At 41.6% G+C, this 19273-nt stretch overlaps 1 protein-coding gene across 3 annotated transcripts in view; it reads left to right on the forward strand.

The window, feature by feature from the left end:
- Positions 1-19273, forward strand: part of TMTC1 (transmembrane and tetratricopeptide repeat containing 1) — a 309190-nt gene that overhangs the window by 179920 nt on the left and 109997 nt on the right. For all 3 annotated transcript variants that reach the window (XM_021092123.1, XM_021092125.1, XM_021092124.1), the window contains exon 9: positions 11494-11615. In XM_021092123.1, coding sequence (XP_020947782.1) covers positions 11494-11615 — 122 coding nt within the window. The remainder of the gene's footprint in view (positions 1-11493; positions 11616-19273) is intronic.

The raw sequence follows: 19273 nt of genomic DNA on the forward strand, positions 1-19273 counted from the left end.
TTAAGGATCTGGTATTGTCACAAGCCTCAGTGTAGTTTGCAGATGCAGCATAGGATCCAGTGTTCTGTGGCTGTGGTGTAGGCTGGCAGCCGTAGCTCTGGTTCAATCCCTGGCCCAGAAAAATTCCATATGCCGCAGGTACGGCTATTAAAAAGGAAAAGGAAAAAAAATAAGGGCGCTTTCATTACAATACTTGATTTCTTATGTTAAAAATAATCATTATCCTCTCCTCAAGAGTTCTTAAATAAATTATTTGACTTAGAATTCAGTGACCAAGGTCAGTGAAATAAACGATGTCTTGCCCTGTTGTGGCTGGGGACATGGTTATGTCCCTTTTTCCAGAAGCTGGTTGTCAGAGTGCAGAGTGAGGACGTGGGCCATCTGAAACCCCTTATTGAAACAGAACACTTGACAAGGAACATATATTCTGTGCAGCACATCCCGCTGCATCCCTGAAGACTGTAGAATACATATGTCTGCTTTTTTCTCTTTCTTTTGTGGCTGCACCTACAGCTTATGGAAGTTCCAGGGCTAGGGGTCCAGTTGGATCTGCAGCTGAGGCCTCCGCCACAGCCACAACAACAGGATGACCTGCATTTGCATCCTACACCGCAGCTGGTGACAACACGGGATCCTTAAACGCCGGAGCAAGGCCAGGGATTGAACCCACATCCTTACAGACACCACATCTGTGTCCTAAACCGCTGAGCCACAGTGGAAGCTCCACATGTGTCTATATTTATTGAGCAAAGGGAATCAGTGGTGCCCTCTGTTGCAGGCCTCAGGGGTAAGATTTCTGGACTAGCTGATTTCTGGACCAGCTCAGCAATGCCTTACTTACTAGGCAATCTCCAAATCGCTGGGTCTTCTCTGCTCTCAGTGTGTTTCTACTGCAGAACTGGGAGGCAGGAACTCACCCCCATGCACACTTGACATTAGATTTGGATCCCAAAGCTGCGTGGACTGTGGGGAAAGGGCAGGCTTTCAAGTGAATGGGACCTCAGTTTGATATCCTAATTTCTCACTAATTGGATCAACTTAGATATGCGTCTTAAGCCCTCTGAGCCTCAATTTCCTCATCTATAAAACCGGGATTACCTACATTGTAATATTATCATAAAATGTCAGTGAGACCATCTAAAGCAGATGTCTGGCATATGGTATGGGCTTGAGAGTCACTTCTTCTTCCTTTACCCGCTACCATTTGCAGCTTCTCAGGTGGCTTTTATTTCCCCTTCTGCATGTGTCTCTCTTATAGCACATGTCTTCCTCTAGCATTCCTCACTCTTAAAAAAAAAAAAAATTCAGGAGTTCCCGTCGTGGTGCAGTGGTTAACGAACCTGATTAGGAACCATGAGGTTGCGGGTTCGATCCCTGCCCTTGCTCAGTGGGTTAATGATCCGGCGTGAGCTGTGGTGTAGGTTCCCTAGCCTGAGAACCTCCATATGCCGCGAGAGTGGCCCAAGAAAATGGCAAAAAGACCAAAAAAAAAAAGAAAGAAAAATTCATAGCAGAGTTCCCTGGTGTCTCAGTGGGTTAAGGATCTGGTATTGTCACTGCTGTGGCTTGAGTTGATCCCTGGCAGGGGTACTTCTGCATGCTGTGGGAGTGGCCAAAGAAAATCTCATAACTTTCTAGTGCCTTTTCCATTTTTGTTCAAAACTGTAAATAGAAATAAAGAAGCTTCATTTCTCTACTTCTCCCATGACTATAAATTTCTGTAAGTTTTATTCTAATCAGGAAAATACTTTTGAACAGCATTTTTCTCATTTCCTTAATTCCCTCAACTCCTTCCTAGTGCTTGATTATTGAGGGGAGTAGTGTTTCTCACACTAGACTGATATTTTTCCATTCATGCCTCTTCTAAAGTGTCTTTTCAAAGGGTTTTACTTTTATTTTTCTTGAAACATTTTAACACACACAGAATGTAAGCATACATTTTCAAATAAAGATATGAATTAGTTTTGGCTCACTTGAGTAAAACAATCTAAGAGCTTCACTCTTCCACCTGAGTTGACTCTGAAAACATTGTAGTTGTGTGCTCTCTTGAGATAAGAAGTTTCAACCCCAGGAACTCGTGTTGGCAGGGAAATTCAAACTATCAATTGAAAATAAAGCAAACAAAAAACTCGGTGCAAAAAAAAAAAAGAAGAACCAAAGGCCAGACATCGAAAGTGTCTGTTTATGAATGTGCTGATTTTTATCTGCCTCTGGCTCTCTATTCACTTGTGCCTCTGGCAGGGCTCCTTGTGAAGAAAGCTTGGCATGGGAAAAAGCAGTATTTAAATTAGCAGTATTTAAAAAGCAGTATTGAATTAGAGTGTGCAAGTCTCCTTTTGTCTCTGAGGAGATATAATTTCTTCATTCATTTCCCCCTTAAATTTTTTTCCCTGTGCATTTATAAGTAAATTTTAGAGCATATGAAAATGAATAAGTGATATCACCAGCTTGAGCCAAGGAGTGTGTGGGTTGGCAGCTATGCTGTTGAGATCCTGAGCCAAAGCCAATTTCTTTCCCAGTTTGTTTTATTCCCTTGATTTCAGACTAGGGAGAAAAAATTTGCAAGTGGTTGAGATGTGAATTGTCTCCATGTCATGGGTGGACTGTCCTTAACTTGTCACAGGGTGACCCTGTGGCCATTGGTCCTAACTTAGGGTCCAGGTTGACTGTATAATCACCAAGGAATTCAGCAGCCATGACTGAGGCTCTGAGAATCAGCTTACAATTTTTCTTATTCTCTTACCATGAAGGCTGTCCCAAGAATTCCTCTTGCCTCTCATGTTACAGATGTAGCATTCAGAGGCTAGATCTTGTTTCAATCGTGAAGAAGTGGTCTGTTGCCTTTGATATCACAAGAGCAGTAAAAATCCAAAACTTTTGCTTCACCAGCTATTGAGAGATTGGTCTCAGTAGCATTTGCCAGAGAAAAAGCTCTCTCAGATTGTTACTTGTCTTTACTGTTTCAGTACAATATTTATAATTTTCTATGACCTCTGTGGCCTCAAAAAAGCATGGTTTCCCCCAAGGGCTGAAACATAATGGAAATACAATAATGCAAGGGTGGGATCAAGTCAGGAGTGGTCCGGGGTTGGCTCCTGTCAGCTCTCAAAAGCCAAGTTCTGACCCTTCCTTAGAACCCACATCTCTACTTCCAATCTTGTGCTCCTTCACTCTGAGCTGGTCAGTCAGAATCCTGGCAGGAAACACATGGTGCAGCCAGTGGGGTGATCGAAGAGTGTATGAAGGGACCTTTTGCAGTGATGTGGGCAAAGTGGAGCTAACTTACCAAGGGAGACCTACCAGATGGCCGAAGAGTCAAAGGAGGGAACTGTCACCAGTACCAGGTGAGAGCTGTAACCATGGCGAGAATCCGCAGAGGGAGCTATGCCTGTAGACAAACAAACTGAACCACTGCAGACAGAGGTGGAGCAGGGAGGGGCTGTAAAATCCAAAGGAAAATAATACAGACAACAGTGAAGATCAGGAGACCCCTGTGGGTTAAGAATCAGACTGCAGGAGTTCTCGTTTTGGCTCAGCAGGTTAAGAACTGACTAGTGTCCGTGAGGATGCGGGTTTGAGCGCTAGCCTCACTCAGTGGGTTAAGGATCTGGCCTTGCTGTAAACTTGCAGTGAAGGTCACAGTTGCCATTTGGATCTGGTGTCGCTATGACTGTAGCATAGACTAGCAGCTGCAGCCCCCATTTGACCCCTAGCCTGGGAACTTCCATAAGCTATAGGTGCGGCCCTAAAAAGAATAAAAAAAAAAAGAATCTTACTGCAGTGGCTCAGGTTGCTGTGGAGGTGCAGGATCCAGCATTGCCACAGCTGCGGCATAAGTCACAGCTGTGGTTCACATTCAGTACCTGGCTGGGGAACGTCCATATGCCACAAGTGCAGCCTTTAAAAAAAAGAGCAGGTAGACAAGAAGGTAGTCAGAGGGATGAAATTCAAAGTACATTTGTGCAGAGCTCAAACAGAATCCTGTTACTCCAAACAGCCAGGCTCTTCCTGTCCTTCCTCTGGGACGGCCCTTGCCATTCTGGTCTTGAAAGCATTCTCCTTGACTTCTGACTTAGTGTTTTGAGATCAGTTCTCCATCCATTTGATGTATGATCATCATCCTCAAGAATATCTAAAGGCTTTTTATAGATTCAGAGCTCATGGTGTTTTAAATAAACCTGAACCTCTAATTTGCTCAAGTGGAGTCTCACCAGTGACTTTCCTGGGGACAGCAATAGGGGTGTTGGGCTTCAGTAAAATTCTTAAAATGTACACAAGCAGCACAGGAAGAGCTCAGGTTCTTAAGTTTTGCAGAAGGGAGACCTGAAGGCCTGTGCAGCGTTGAGGAGAATTTCTCACAGAAATAAGGCAACAAGCCTCCTGACAGTTTTGCTGATTTGTAGTCAGAGCTGTTTGTGAAGGGCCCAAAGGTCTTGGATATATGAGTTTACCACAGGTAAAATAATTATATTCACCTCCACGGAATTGTGGTGAACATTAAACAATTTATTTAGACTGACTGGAATGAATCTGGGTTGCCTGCTGCATGGCAGCGATTTGAGAGTCACTTTGTGGGAGGTTGAACCTAGTTCACTGCCCCAGCACCCCCCTGCCCAGCTCAATAACTGGGATTCAGAACACGAGATGAGGCAGGACTATGGAGTCAGATAAAGCCATGGGGATTTCAGTTGATTAAACAACTTGTCTTCTTCAAATAAAAAGAACATGGAGTTCTCTTGTGGCACAGCACATTAAAGATTGGGCATTGTCACTGTAATGGCTTGGGCCACTGCTGTGGCTCAGGTTCTGTCCCTGACCTGAGAACTTCCACATGCCACAGACAAGTCAGAAAAAAAACAAAAGAATTTCCATAATAATAGTAATAAGTTATCAAATATTTTAAGACATTGAAATATTCAAAAATAGGTGTTCCCTTGTGGCATCAGGGTTAAGGACCTGACATTGCTGTGGTGTGGATTCGATACTTGTGCAGAAACTTTTACATGCTGCGGGCGTGACCAAAAAAAAAAAAAAAATTCAGAAATTAAAATTGAATGTCAGTAACATGAAAGATGGTCACTTTTCCTGAATGCAAAAGTCCCAGTGACCTTGAGAGCACAAGCAGTAGTAAGTAGCAGTGTGTGGAATTAAGAGGTGTAGAATGCATGCATGTACCCTGATGAAAAGTACTCAGTGCTGCTGTAGCTCCATCAGACTCTTATAAGATTCTTTGCATATCAAGAACTGAGGACTTTTCACCTTAAATTCATGTTTCAAATACAGTGTTTCAGAGGGTTACAAAAAGTATAAGGTTTCCTTAGTGAGAAGTCTCTAAAATGGCCAGAGGCATGCTTAACAACCCCTGTGACAGACATGCAGCTTCCGTCGCTAATCTTTCCTATGGCAACACACATTTGTTAAATGCCAATTATGTATGTGCCAGGTATCTAGATAATTTTTTTGTCTTTCTTTTTTTTTTGGTCCTTTTAAGGCTGTACTGGCAGCATATGGAGGTTCCCAGGCTAGGGTAGAATCGGGACTGTAGCTGCTGGCCTACACCACCGCCACTGACAACACCACCAGATCCAAACCACAGCTGTGACCTACACCACAGCTCATAGCAATGCTGGATCCTTAAACCACTGAGCGAGGCCAGGGATCAAACGTGTGTCCTCATAAATACTAGTCGGATTTGTTTTTGCTGAGCCACAATGGAAACTCCAAGATAAATTTAAATGAGAGGGTGAGTCCCATCAAGGAAGGCAGACCCATAAACAGACCCATCAAGGAAGTAGACCCATAAACAGAGGAGACAAGAAAGCCCTGCCAGGGATCAGAAATGCCTTACTTGGAAGTGCCTTACTCCCAGGGCTGAAGAGAAGCTTTACCACCATCAGGTTCCCTTAAAATTGGTAAATTAGATGCACACAGCTAGAACGTAGAGCCGCGAGCCCTCCTGGCCCCAAATGTAATGGGGCGGTATGTACATTGAACTGTGAGAACACGCTACATGCTGTTCCTCTGAAACCTGTTTAGAGGTGAGAGAAGATATGATAAAAGGGATGATGGTAGTCATTACTGTATGAGGTCTAGGCTCTGCTGCTCTGGAAGGGAAAAACCTGCAAGTGGAGGTCGTCTGTGTTGAATGGAGCAGGGAGGGGTCCTCCTCTCACACTCTGCTGGCCACATGCATGTGCCTCTATGTGTGTGTCTATTTGTCTGTCTGTCTGCATGCTTGTGTATGTGTCCTCATCAGTGACTTGTTCTTTGAAAAGGAAACTGGGAGTAGGAAGAAGATGGGATGAATCAGAAGCCACCAGGGTAGACTCAGATTCTGGGGCTGCAGTTCCCCTGAGGTAATTGATGTTTCTGAGAAGATCATGGCTCTTCCATTAGCGGCTTCTGTGGCTGTGCCGATGGCAGCTGAGTGGTTCTCTGGGCATCCTAAGAGGCTTATTCAGAGACTTTACAACTCTTTGTGGCTCGAGGGAATGCTTTTCTATATCCTCCTGAACCAGAAAAAGAATCAAGCCTAACACCTGTCAGAGTGAATCTATCACATTTTTCCTACAGATAAAATAGGTATCAATCCTTTCTTTTGTTTAACTGATTCAGATTTAGACTCAGAGAAGTCATTTAATTTTTCTGAAGCCACACAGCTCATCTGACAAATAACATGTGTTATTAATGGCTGTATTAGCAGCTGGTTTAATTCTCATATCTTTTCATCCCCTAGTGCATTTGGAATAAGTAAATTTCCATTTGCCTCTTTTCCTAGATGGCAATGCACATTATGTACTTTGGAAAATGCCGCACATTTTCTCTTTTTCCACCACCCATAGTTTTTTTGTTTGCTTCATCTGAATCCATTGGGTTGAAATAAGCTATAAATTATTTAGCCAACTTTGTCACATCTGTGATCCACAGGGTACAAAATTGGATTCCTTCCCAGTCTTTCTCATTCTTGGAAGTTCAGCCACATCCAGGACCTAACTTTACAACTTTCTGCTTGACTGGTCAACTTGCATGGTTTAAATTAAAAAAAAAAAAAAATGCAGTTCAACAAGATATGCGATTGGGAGTTCCTGTCGTTGCGCAGTGGTTAACAAATCCAACTAGGAACCATGAGGATGCAGGTTCGATCCCTGGCCTTTCTCAGTGGGTTAAGGATCTGGTGTTGCCATGAGCTGTGGTGTAGGTCGCAGATGCTGCTCGGATCCCATGTTGCTGTGGCTCTGGCATAGGCTAGCAGCTACAGCTCCTATTAGACCCCTAGTCTGGGAATCTCCCATATGCCATGGGAGTGGCCCAAGAAATGGCAAAAAAAAAGAAACTTCATAGAGTTTGGGCACCAGCTTCAAGTGAATGTTTTGAAAACAAAGAAAACACCCCAGAAGACAGCCCCCCTCTGGTAGCAGTGTGGGGTGGTGACCTCTGCACTCACAACTGACAATTCCAATGACAGGGACTTTCTTGGATCAAGAAAACTGTGCAGATCCAGCCCCACCGAGCTGCCAGCCTCACTTAGTCTCATTTGGTGGTTGAGGCAATGAGGGGCTAATTACAGGCCTGCTCAAGGTGTCTAAGGGTGTGTTCATGGAAGGGGCACAGCTGGAATTTGGACATAGACTTCTGGACATGGACTGACATTTTTTTAAAGTTTTTTTTCAATGGAATTTAGGTTTCATTTTATGTTGGAGTATACTTGATTTACAGTGTTGTGTTAGTTTCAGGTGCACAGCAAAGTGATTCAGTTTTTCATATGTTCATTCCTTTTCAGATTCTTTTCCCATATAGGTTGTTAACAGGATATTGGGTGGAGTCGCCTGTACTATCCACCTTGTTGTCTATCTATCTTATATATGGTAGAGTGTGTGTGTGTGTATATATATAGTCTGTATGTGTGTATATATATAGTGTGTGTATATATAATATATAGTGTGTGTGTGTTAATTCCTAACTCTTAATTTATCCCTCCCCGTCATTCCCCTTTGGTAACCTAAAGTGTGTTTTCTGACTTTTCTGTGTGAGACCCCTTTAGCTGCTCTTTGTTGTCTCTAGGTGAAGGTCAGCCCCACGCAAGGCATACAGGACCCTCATCATTTGTCACTTGCCAACATGTACAGGGTTATTCCTTGCTTTCTACTTCCTGTATCTTTTGCTTGGAATACACCTGCTAGGATCACCTCCCCCTCCCCCAAACACCACCACATTTACCTTGAGATCCTTTCTTCAGTTTTCAAACCCAGGGAGTTTCCATCATGGTGCTGCAGAAATGAATCCGACTAGGAACCCTTAGGTTGTGGGTTTGATCCCTGGCCTCGCTCTGGGTTAAGGATCCGGTATTGCCGTGAGCTATAGTGTAGGTTGCAGACATAGCGTGGATCTGGTGTTGCTGTGGCTGTGGTGCAGGTCAGCACCTAGCCCGGGAACTCCCATATGCCCTGGGTGCAGCTCTAAAAAGACAAAAAAAAATATTTTTTTTAATTAAAAAAAAAATTTAGGAGTTCCCATCATGGCTTAGTGGTTAACAAATCCGACTAGCATCCATGAGGGTGTGGGTTCGATCCCTGACCTTGCTCAGTGGATTAAGGATCTGGCGTTGCCATGAGCTGTGGTGTAGGTCGAAGATGTGGCTCAGATCCCATGTTGCTGTGACTCTGGTGTAGGCCGGCAGACTCCTAGCCTGGGAACCTCTATATGCCGCCAGTTTGCCCTAAAAGACAAAATAATAATAATAATAAAATAAAACAAAATTTCAAACCCAGATTGTCACCTCCATTAGGAAGCCCTCTCTCTATCCTCTTTCTTTCTCAGTCAGTTTTCTTTCTTGCCTTGTACATTTATTCACTTGTTGGTTTATCCAACAAATATTACTGGACATCCACTAAGTGCCAGGCACTGAGCTGGGCACAAATCATGAGCCAGTGAACTCACCTGACCCTGTTCTCATAGAACTTAGAGTCTCGTGGAGACATTAAAGAAAGTGAGCACACAGAGGAATATGTAATTACAACTGGGGTGATGCCATGAAGGAATCAGAAACATGCAGGGCCTGAAGTCCCATCTCTAGTTGCAGCACATGCTCAGGGACCCGCCTACTCAGGGGCTCTGGAAGGAGAAGGGAGGCAACACTTGTGGGCATGTGCCATCCCTGGACACCTGCCTTCTCCCATTCTCCCAACTTCCTGGCTCCTGAGCACTGGGGGTTCTGCTGAGTAAAGGACATAAACACATGCTGCCACCACAGTAAGGAAGGGCCTTGGATCAGGGGAGAAGAGGTGATACTGGGGATGTGACGGCGATGCCTCTTTTGAATCTGCAGTGAGGGCTGCTCTTGAATTACCACAGTGAAGGGCGGGGAGGCAGCTTATTGGAAAAAAAAAAAAAGTTCCAGGGACATGGATTCACAGCCCAATTGGAGTTCTGTTTATACCCCATTCTTCTTAATTCTATAGGATTAATAAATAGAATCTATTAAATTCTCTTTAGAAATTTCTGTAGGAAGATATGTGAATACTTTTGTAAAAAATATATAAGCTTTTGAAAAGAGTTGCAAGAAGCATTCAATTATGTCTGAAAAATAAGCATGCATGTAAAGAGAACATCAACCCCGTACTCAATAATAAGCTCAGAGTTCATAAGGAACATCTGATAAGACACTCATTCTCGAGGATTTATTTTTAATTTTAGCAAGAAATTGATATCACAGGGTTCTTATGAAGGTATTTATTCTCTTTAATATTATGTAAACTTTAAGTTCTTGAACTGAAATATACTTTGTAAACGCAAAGAATTACAAAGATAGCTTGCAACTTTTAAATATAATGAACTTGCCACTTTGCACCTGTTTTTTTCCCTCAGTTTAAATGGGTCATAGAGGGTTCCCATCCTAGCTCAGTGGTTAACAAATCCAACTAGGAACCACGAGGTTTTGGGTTCGATCCCTGGCCTTGCTCAGTGGGTTAAGAATCCGGCATTGCCGTGAGCTGTGGTGTAGGTTGCAGATGAGGCTCAGATCCTGCGTTGCTGTGGCTCTGGCGTAGGCCAGCGGCTACAGCTCCAATTCGACCACTAGCCTGGGAACCTCCATATGCCGCGGGAGCCGCCCTAGAAAAGGCAAAGAGCCAAATAAATAAATAAATAAATAAATGGGTCATAGAAAGTATAGCATTATTGCATCCATTTGAGTTGAAGACTTGTTATGCTTGTTATACTTGTTTTTTTGTGTTTTTTTTTTCCCTGCTTTTTCTTTCATCTAAAGGGTATGATTACTTTAGGTAAAAAATGAGATCATTACTGACAGAACCATTAATTGTTTAAGGGAAATTGTCCTAATCACATTTGGTTATTTGGAATTGCTCTCAGAAATCTTAATACTCAATATGTTGTGGTCACCAAAGCAAAGATTTTAATAAAATCCAGGTGACAGATGTCTGAAGATGTTTAAAATCCTTTACTTTGTCTACTTAAAGGTTTAATAGTTTGTATTAGGGAGTCTTATTTATATTTCTGAAATTCCTTTGTTTAGTCTTTTATAATTATTAAATAGATGATGTTTATAAGAAACATTTAAAACTGTAGTATGGAAAGTTCTATTTGGGTTTCTTCTTAAACTTGTTTTAAAAAGAAAAAATAATGCTGTTCTGTACATTATGGTTTGTTTTAAATAGGCTTCCCTTCAAATGTTTCCATTTGGAAATAGAAACTGCTTTTTACAGTGCCCATTACAACATACTATTGTGATAAGTAGAAAATTTTGATGTGAATTACGTGACAAAAATCTTTACAAATTAATGTATACGATACAAGAGATATATACAATATAAGAGAAGGATTTTTTTCAGCTTAATGGACTATTGTAATGAATTTTAATTTCAGAAATTTTTATGGAATAAATACTTGCTTACTGATTTAATTTGAAAGAGGCTAAAAACACTCTGCTCAAATGAGCTCCCTCACTGGCCCCCCAGATTTCACCATTTGCACTTAATTCCGTTCATGCTAAGCTTTGCCTCTCCTGGTGGTCTCTGTGTGGGGTTCTTTTTTGTTTGTTTGCTTGTTTTTCTGTTTGCTTTGTTTTTAACGTGAGAGGACAATGTCTCCTTGATGCCTTAGGGAGCTTGATCCTTCCCAGAGGCTTAGCTCCCTGGAAAGAGTTTCCTGGGGACACAAGGGTTTGGAAAAGGGCCAGACCAAGAGTAGGGTTGCTGTAGGGCCAGCAAAAAGTAATAGCCACTGATCGTGTTCTGGAAATAGCCAGTGTTTCTGGGAGGCAAATGTGTGTCAGGGGTACATGTGAATATTTCCACAAGCCAGAGGTTTTAGCCTGAGGGTTTTCTGCACTGAATTCAGCACATTGATCAAAGGGTTTGCATTGGCCTGATTTATTCATTCCTTCAATGAGAACCTGAAAATGAAAGAGATGGTTAAATGCTGACTGAAGTGGAATTAAACCCAGATTAATTTGCCCTCCACTATTGTGTGTTTCAGAGACTGGAGCACAGGGAAGTTTTGATGGGCTTGTTGTTCCTGGTTTTCCCGTTCATCCCAGCCAGCAACCTCTTCTTCAGGGTGGGTTTCGTGGTGGCCGAGAGAGTCCTTTACATGCCCAGGTAATTACTCCTCCTGATCTGCTTTTTTTCTTTTTTTTCCCCAAGGATCATATTATTTTATTTTATTTTACTTTTTTAATTGTTATTTTCCAAATACAATTTTTTTTCTACTGTACAGCATGGTGATCCAGTTATACACATTCTATTTTCTCATGTTATCAGACTCCATCATAAGTATGACTAGATATAGTTCCCAGGGCTACACTGCAGGGTCTCATTGCTAATCCATCCCAAAGGAAATAGTTTGCGTCTATTAACCCCAAGCTCCCAATCCACCCCACTCTCTCCCCGTACCCTTTAGCAACCACAAGTCTATTCTGCAAGTCCATGATTTTCTTTTCTGTGGAAAGGTTCCTTTGTGCTGTATATTAGATTCCGATATAAGTGATATCATATGCTATTTGGCTTTCTCTTTCTGACTTCACTCAGGATGAGAGTCTCTAGTTCCATCCATGTTGCTGCAAATGGCATTATTTCGTTCTTTTTTATGGCTGAGTAGTATTCCATTGTGTATATATACCACATCTTCTTAATCCATTCATCTGTCGATGGACATTTGGGTTGTTTCCATGTCTTGGCTATTGTGAATAGTGCTGCAATGAACATGCGGATGCACGTGTCTTTTTTAGGGAAAGTTTTGTATGGATATATACTTAAGAGTGGGGTTGCTGGGTCATATGGTCATGCTATGTAGAGTTTTCTAAGATACCTCCATACTGTTCTCCATAGTGGTTGTACCAGCTTACATTCCCACCAATAGTGCAGGAGGGTTCCCTTTTCTCCACGACCCCTCCAGCATTTGTTATTTGTGGACTTATTAATGATGGCCATTCTGAATGGTGTGAGGTGGTATCTTGTGGTAGATTTGATTTGCATTTCTCTAATAATCAGTGATGTTGAGCAGTTGTGGCCGTCTGTACATTTTCCTTGGAGAAATGTCTATTCAGGTCTTTTGCCCATTTTTCAATTGGATTATTGGCCTTTCTGCTGTTGAGTTGTATAAATTGCTTATGTATTCTAGAGATTAGGCCCTTGTCCATTGCATCATTTGAAACTATTTTCTCCCACTCTGTAAGTTGTCTTTTTGTTTTCTTTTTGGTTTCCTTTGCTGTACAAAAGCTTGTTAGTTTGATTAGGTCCCATTGGTTTATGTTTGCTCTTATTTCTGTTGCTTTGGGAGACTGACCTGAGAAAATATTCATAAGGTTGATGTCAGAGAATGTTTTGCCTATGTTCTCTTCCAGGAGTTTGATGGTGTCTTGTCTTAAATTTAAGTCTTTCAGCCATTTTGAGTTTGCTTTTGTGCATGGTGTGAGAGTGTGTTCTAGTTTCATTGATTTGCATATAGCTGTCCAGATGTCCCAGCAATACTTGCTGAAAAGTCTGTCTTTTCCCATTTTATGTTCTTGTCTCCTTTGTCAAAGATTAATTGACCATAGGTGCCTGGGTTTATTTCTGGGTTCTCTATTCTGTTCCATTGGGCTGTCTGTCTGTTTTGGTACCAGTACCATGCTGTCTTGATGACTGTGGCTTTGTAATATTGCCTGATGTCTGGGAGAGAGATGCCTCCTGCTTGGTTTTTGTTCCTTAGAATTACTTTGGCAATTCTGGGTCTTTTGTGGTTCCATATAAGTTTTTGGATTGTTTGTTCTAGTTCTGTGAAAAATGTCATGGGCAATTTGATAGGAATTGCATTGACTCCATAGATTGCTTTGGGCAGTATGGCCATTTTTACAATATTAATTTTTCCAACCCAGGAGCATGGAATATCTTTCCATTTCTTTACATCTTTTATTTCCTTGATTAATGTTTTATAGTTCTCGGCATATAAGTCCTTTACCTCCTTGATCAGGTGTATTCCCAGGTATTTGATTTTTTGGGGTGCAATTTTCAAAGGTATTGTATTTTTGTATTCCTTTTCTACTATTTCATTGTTAGTATACAGAAATGCAACTGATTTCTGAATGTTAATCTTATATCCTGCTACTTTGCTGAATTTGTTGATCAGTTCAAGTCGTTTTTGGGTTGAGTCCTTAGGGTTTTCTATGTATAGTATCATGTCATCTGCATATAGTGACAATTTTATCTCTTTTCTTCCTATTTGGATGCCTTTAATTTCTTTTGTTTGTCTGATTGCTGTGGCTATGACTCCAGTACTATGTTGAATAGTGGTGGTGAGAGTGGGCATCCTTGCCTTGTTCCAGATTTTAGAGGGAAAGCTTTCAACTTTTCTCCATTGAGTATTATATTTGCTGTGCGTTTGTCATAAATGGCTCTAATTATGTTAAGGTATGTTCCCTCTATACCCACTTTGGTGAGCGTTTTGATCATGAATGGGTATTGGACTTTGTCAGATGCTTTTTCTGCATCTACTGAGATTATCATGTGGTTTTTGACTTTTTTTTTTGTTAATGTGGTGTATGACATTGATTGATTTGCGTATTTTGAACCATCCTTGTGAACCTAGGATGAATCCCACCTGGTCGTAGTGTATGATCTTTTTTATATGTTGTTGGATTCACTTAGATAAAATTTTGTTGAGAATTTTTGTGTCTATATTCATCAAAGTTATTGGCCTATGGTTCTCTTTTTTGGTGGTATCTTTGTCTGGTTTTGGAATTAGGGTGATGGTGGCATCATAGAATGTCTTTGGGAGTGTCCCTTCTTCTTCAACCTTGTAAAAAAGTTTAAGGAGGCTGGTTACAAGTTCCTCTTTGTGTGTTTGGTAGAGTTCACCTGGGAAGCCATCTGGTTCTGGACTTTTATTTATAGGGAATGTGGCGTTTTCCTCTTTAGGAGATCTGCCTTTCTCACCAACGCAATGGCTCCAGAGAGTCCATGCTTTGCGTGTATGACAGTTAGATCCTTGTGGAGCTAAGGTGTTTATTACCCCAGCTTTAGAAACAGTCCCCGAGGAGGTTGGAGGTTTACAGCGTTTACCTCCTGGTGAAATTGAGACAACTCCATGTGAAATATGGACTGGGGTATATTCAGGATTTTAGCAGCGATCATTTACTGTGATTTCTTTGTCCAAGAGTCTGTGTTTATTAAACATAATTATAATAACTTTCTAGCACTATTTGTTGATATACATAAAAATTATTGACCATGTTAAGTAGCATGATTTTAATTAACTTCTATCTTCTCTGTCTCTCTTTGTTCTTTAATTTAAAAATGGGAACAATCTCAAGGAAACTTGTCCTTGAGGAAAAAAAATGGTTAAAAATTATAAAGGGCATTCAGACATGTATGATTACATAATGCGACTTAGCTCTGAATATTTGAACTGTGCTGAAGCTTGTCTGTTCTCTTGTCTTATTCAAATGTCAGCATTCCAAGGCCATGTTTCTTTTCAGATGCTTGGAAATGTCCCTGAAATGCTTCTGCCATTTATCTGTTGTGTGACCTTGAGCAGTACATGAAGCTTTTTTTTTTCACTTATGCTTTTTTATTCTCAAAATTTTATTAACTTCCTAAAATAAAGTAATTTTACGAATTATACATAAGAATGAGCCTTTCTAAAAAGCAATAAAGTAAATACAAAAAAAAAAAACCAATATATTACAGGGAAATCTTTTTTTTTTTTTTTTTTTTTTTTTTTGCTTTTTAGGGCCTCACCCACATCATATGGAAGTCCCCTGGCTAGGGGTGGAATCAGAGCTGCACTGCCGGGCTTATGCCACAGCCATAGCAATGCAGAATCTGAGCTGTGTCTGCCACCTATACCACAACTCATGGCAATGCTAGATCCTTAACCCACTGATTGAGGCCAGGGATGGAACCCCCCTCCTCATGGATATTGTCAATTTTTAACCCTCTAGCCACAATGGGAACTCCCAAATCATTCATTTTTATTTATTCATATTGAGTAACTTTTAAGTTTAATTCAAATAAAGTTAGGTATTAAAGAATAAAATTTAATTTCATTTATGGATTTTGAGTTTGAAATTTCTAAATGCATATAATTAGAAATGAATGTCATGACCTTTGATTCCCTCCCTCTCTGCCTCAAACAAAAAAAAAAATACCTGATAGCTTTTTTAAGACTTTTCAGCATCTTGTTTTGACTTAGTCAAGGAGAAGGTGGCCCTTAATTTTCTTTGTGTGTAGAGCACAATTTGGGAAGGAGGTTATTTCTTGATAAAAGCTATTTACTAGGAACTAAAATATAACACCATTTCTTTGCATCCTGTATTGCCTTAGGATAACAGGCTTTGGAGGATTTGCCAGTATAAGGAAAACAGGAGAGCAAAGGATGACCTCAATATCAGTCCTAGATGTGTTTTTTCTTAAAGCAGCCAAAAGTGGCTTGAGTCAAGTTTTGTCTGTAGTAGTCATGATTCCAATGGAATTTGCATTTGTTCTTCACTTAATGCATATAGATAGCATACCTATCCCGGCATGTTCTACCAGCATCTGCAGCTGCCAAAATAAGAGAATCTGTTTGTTCCCTCAAAGAGTTTATTAACTGCTGATTAAAAAATACAGTGGCATCATTCCTCTAAACATTTAATGGGTCCAGATATTCTTTTTTGTTTTGTTTTGTTTTGTTTTTGTCTTTTTAGGGCCGAACCTGAGGCATAGGGAGGTTCCCAGGCTAGGGGTCCAATCAGAGTTACAGCTGCCACCCTACACCAGAGCCACAGCAACGTGGTGTCTGAGCTGCATCTGTGACCTGCACCATAGCTCATGGCAATGCCGCCAGATCCTTAACCCACTGAGTAAGGCCAGGGATCAAGCCTGCAACCTCAGGGTTCCTAGTCGGATTCGTTTCCGCTGCACCATGACGGGAACTCCCGTATTTTTTTAAAAATAATATCATACTCAGTAAACATTAATTGTATCAAAGGTTTTATTAAACCTTTATTATATGTCAGTCACTATGCTAGGAATGTAGTATTTATTTTATCCTTTAATTCATGCCGTGTGTGGTGGTTCATGGCCTGTTCCTGCAGAGTGTGACATGAGTGAAGTGTCCCCAAGCCTGTCTCATCCTCTGTGTAAAAGGTCAGATCAGAGCTGCAGCTGCCAGCCTATGCCACAGCCAGGACAACACCAGATCCTTAACCCACTGAGCGAGGCCAGGGATCCAACCTACATCCTCATGGATACTGGTCGGGTTTCTAACCCACTGAGCCACAATGGGAACTCCTGAGATGATCTCTTACAAAAATATATATAAAGTGTTTTGTATTGTACATGTTCAATAAAAATTAAGTGTTGGAGTTCCCATTGAGCCACAATGGGATCAGATCAGAACCTGACACAGAGTCCTTGAGGATGTGAATTTGATCCCTGGCCTCACTCAGTGGGTTAAAGATCCAGTGTTGCTGCCAGCTGCAGCACTGGTTGAATATGAGGCTCAGATCTGGTGTTGCTATGGCTGTGGTTTAGGCCGGCAGCTGTAGCTCCAATTTGACCCCTAGCCCAGGAACTTCCATATACTGCAGATGAGGCCCTAAAAAGAAAAAATATATATGTCAAGTGTTACTTTGCTGATACCATCTTCTTGAGGAAGCAGATACCTGCTTTGCAAAAAGAATGCCTGGCCTCTGAGAAGTTAAATATGTTGCTTGTGTGACGTAGCTATTAAATTGCCAAGCAGTAGAATACAGATTCTTGGGATTGACAGGTCTGGTACCTTTCCAGGTTACATTGCTTCTCTTATAGTAACATTTTAGTATTCTTTTCAATTGAAAAAGAAGAAAGTCTGACTGTAAAGTACTTGCAGCTCAACTCCATTTGGAAATCAATGCTTGATATTTCCAAAAGTCCTAGCATCTGAGTCCTTAGGAGTTGGTGTTCTGGGTGCATGTGCGGTGACCTTTTCTAATCTGAATACAAGAGAACAATCTTTGAGAAAATTAAAGGCTGGAATATTAAGCAAGAGGTTAAAATTTCATTCTTACGGAAGACCCTTAAATAAACATAGAAACCTGTAATGTCATCAACCATTTGTGATGGTTGTCTTAAATAAAGTAAGAAGTTTCAGGATTTCCCATTGTGGCTCAGTGGTAACAAACCTGACTAGTATCCATGAGGACGTGGGTTGGATCCCTGGCCTTGCTCAGTGGGTTAAGGATCTTGCATTGTGGTGTAGGTCACAGACATGGCTTGAATCTGGTGTTGCTATAGGCCAGCAGCTGCAGCTCTGATTTGACCCCTAGCTTGGAAACCCCCATATGCTGTGGGTGTGGCCCTAAAAAGACCAAAAAAAAAAAGCAATAGGTTTTAGGAGTTCCTGCTGTGGCTCAGTAAGTTAAGAATGTGACATAGTCTCTGTGAGGATTTCAGGTTTGATCCCTGTACTTGCTCAGTGGATTAAGGATCTGGCATTGTCTCACGCTGTGGCATATTCACAGATGTGCCTCAGGTCTGTTGTTGCTGTAGCTGTGGCTTCAGCCTTGCAGCTGCAGCTCTGATTTGACCCTTGGCCTGGGAATTTCCATACGCTGAAGGTGTAGCCATTAAATAAATAAACAAATAAAGTAAGTAAGTAAGGGGTTTCTTTCACCCAAGTGGGTATATCCTCCAAACACTCCCAGAATCATGCCAGCTCTGGCTCTTCCTGTGCTGCCATGTCTGAAATTGTCCTTTCTCTGTCTCCATTTCTTTTCTCCAAAATAAAGTCATGCCCCCACCTATTGGGGGGAATAAACTGATCTGGATTAAAATAAAAGTTGGAAATCTAAAGAAAACATCAGTATGACCAAGTGTAGATACCTGCCTCTCAGAACTGATTTGGATTTTGCTGCATTTGGCAAACTTGATGCAGAGTCATTTGAACTCAGTTTCAGGAAACTGGTCTTCGTGAAAAAGATGATTGTCCTTTTCTCTCCAAGTTCCCCCATCTATGCCTTGGAGTGTTGATGCCCAGTCATCCTTTTCTAAGGGTTTCTCTTTCCTGCTCAGTATCTCCTGGTTTTGTATCCATATCATCACTGTGCCCAGCCAGGCTTCCTTCCTCTTCCAGAACTGTAGTCTTGGCAGATGCCAAGGCCATGTGATGGGAAGATAGAGGTGTCCTAGCCCCTAGAGATGGTCCTGGAGGCTGATGAAGAGGGTGGGTCACTAGGCCGGGTATGCAACTCTGAGCACAAACCTGAGAGTTACATTTTGGAAGCCTGGGATGGGAGGAAGCAGCAGGAGTTTTTGAAAGAGATATTGTTAGCACTCATGAACTCCAGTCTTCCTTCAAGGTCATTGTTGTAACTAGCACCACCAGGGAGCTGCCTTACTTATGGCACTGAATTCCATTGTTATCGAACATTGGGCAGCTGAGTAAGAAATCAAAACCTCCGTGGAAAAACTTCCGTGCCATGGCGTTAGAGAGTTTTTTTTTTTTTTTTTTTTTTTGATCTTTTTGCTATTTCTTGGGCCGCTTCCGTGGCATATGGAGGTTCCCAGGCTAGGGGTCCAATCGGAGCTGTAGTCTCCGGTCTACGCCAGAGCCACAGCAACGCAGAATCCGAGCCGCGTCTGCAACCTACACCACAGCTCACTGCAACGCCGGATCGTTAACCCACTGAGCAAGGGCAGGGACCGAACCCGCAACCTCATGGTTCCTAGTCGGATTCGTTAACCACTGCGCCACGACGGGAACTCCTAGAGAGTTTTGAATAACTTCATTGGAGCCAGTTTATCAGTGTTGACAGTTT

The sequence above is a fragment of the Sus scrofa genome, chromosome 5, assembly GCF_000003025.6.
Source record: "Sus scrofa isolate TJ Tabasco breed Duroc chromosome 5, Sscrofa11.1, whole genome shotgun sequence".
NCBI classification, from domain to species: Eukaryota; Metazoa; Chordata; class Mammalia; order Artiodactyla; family Suidae; genus Sus; species Sus scrofa.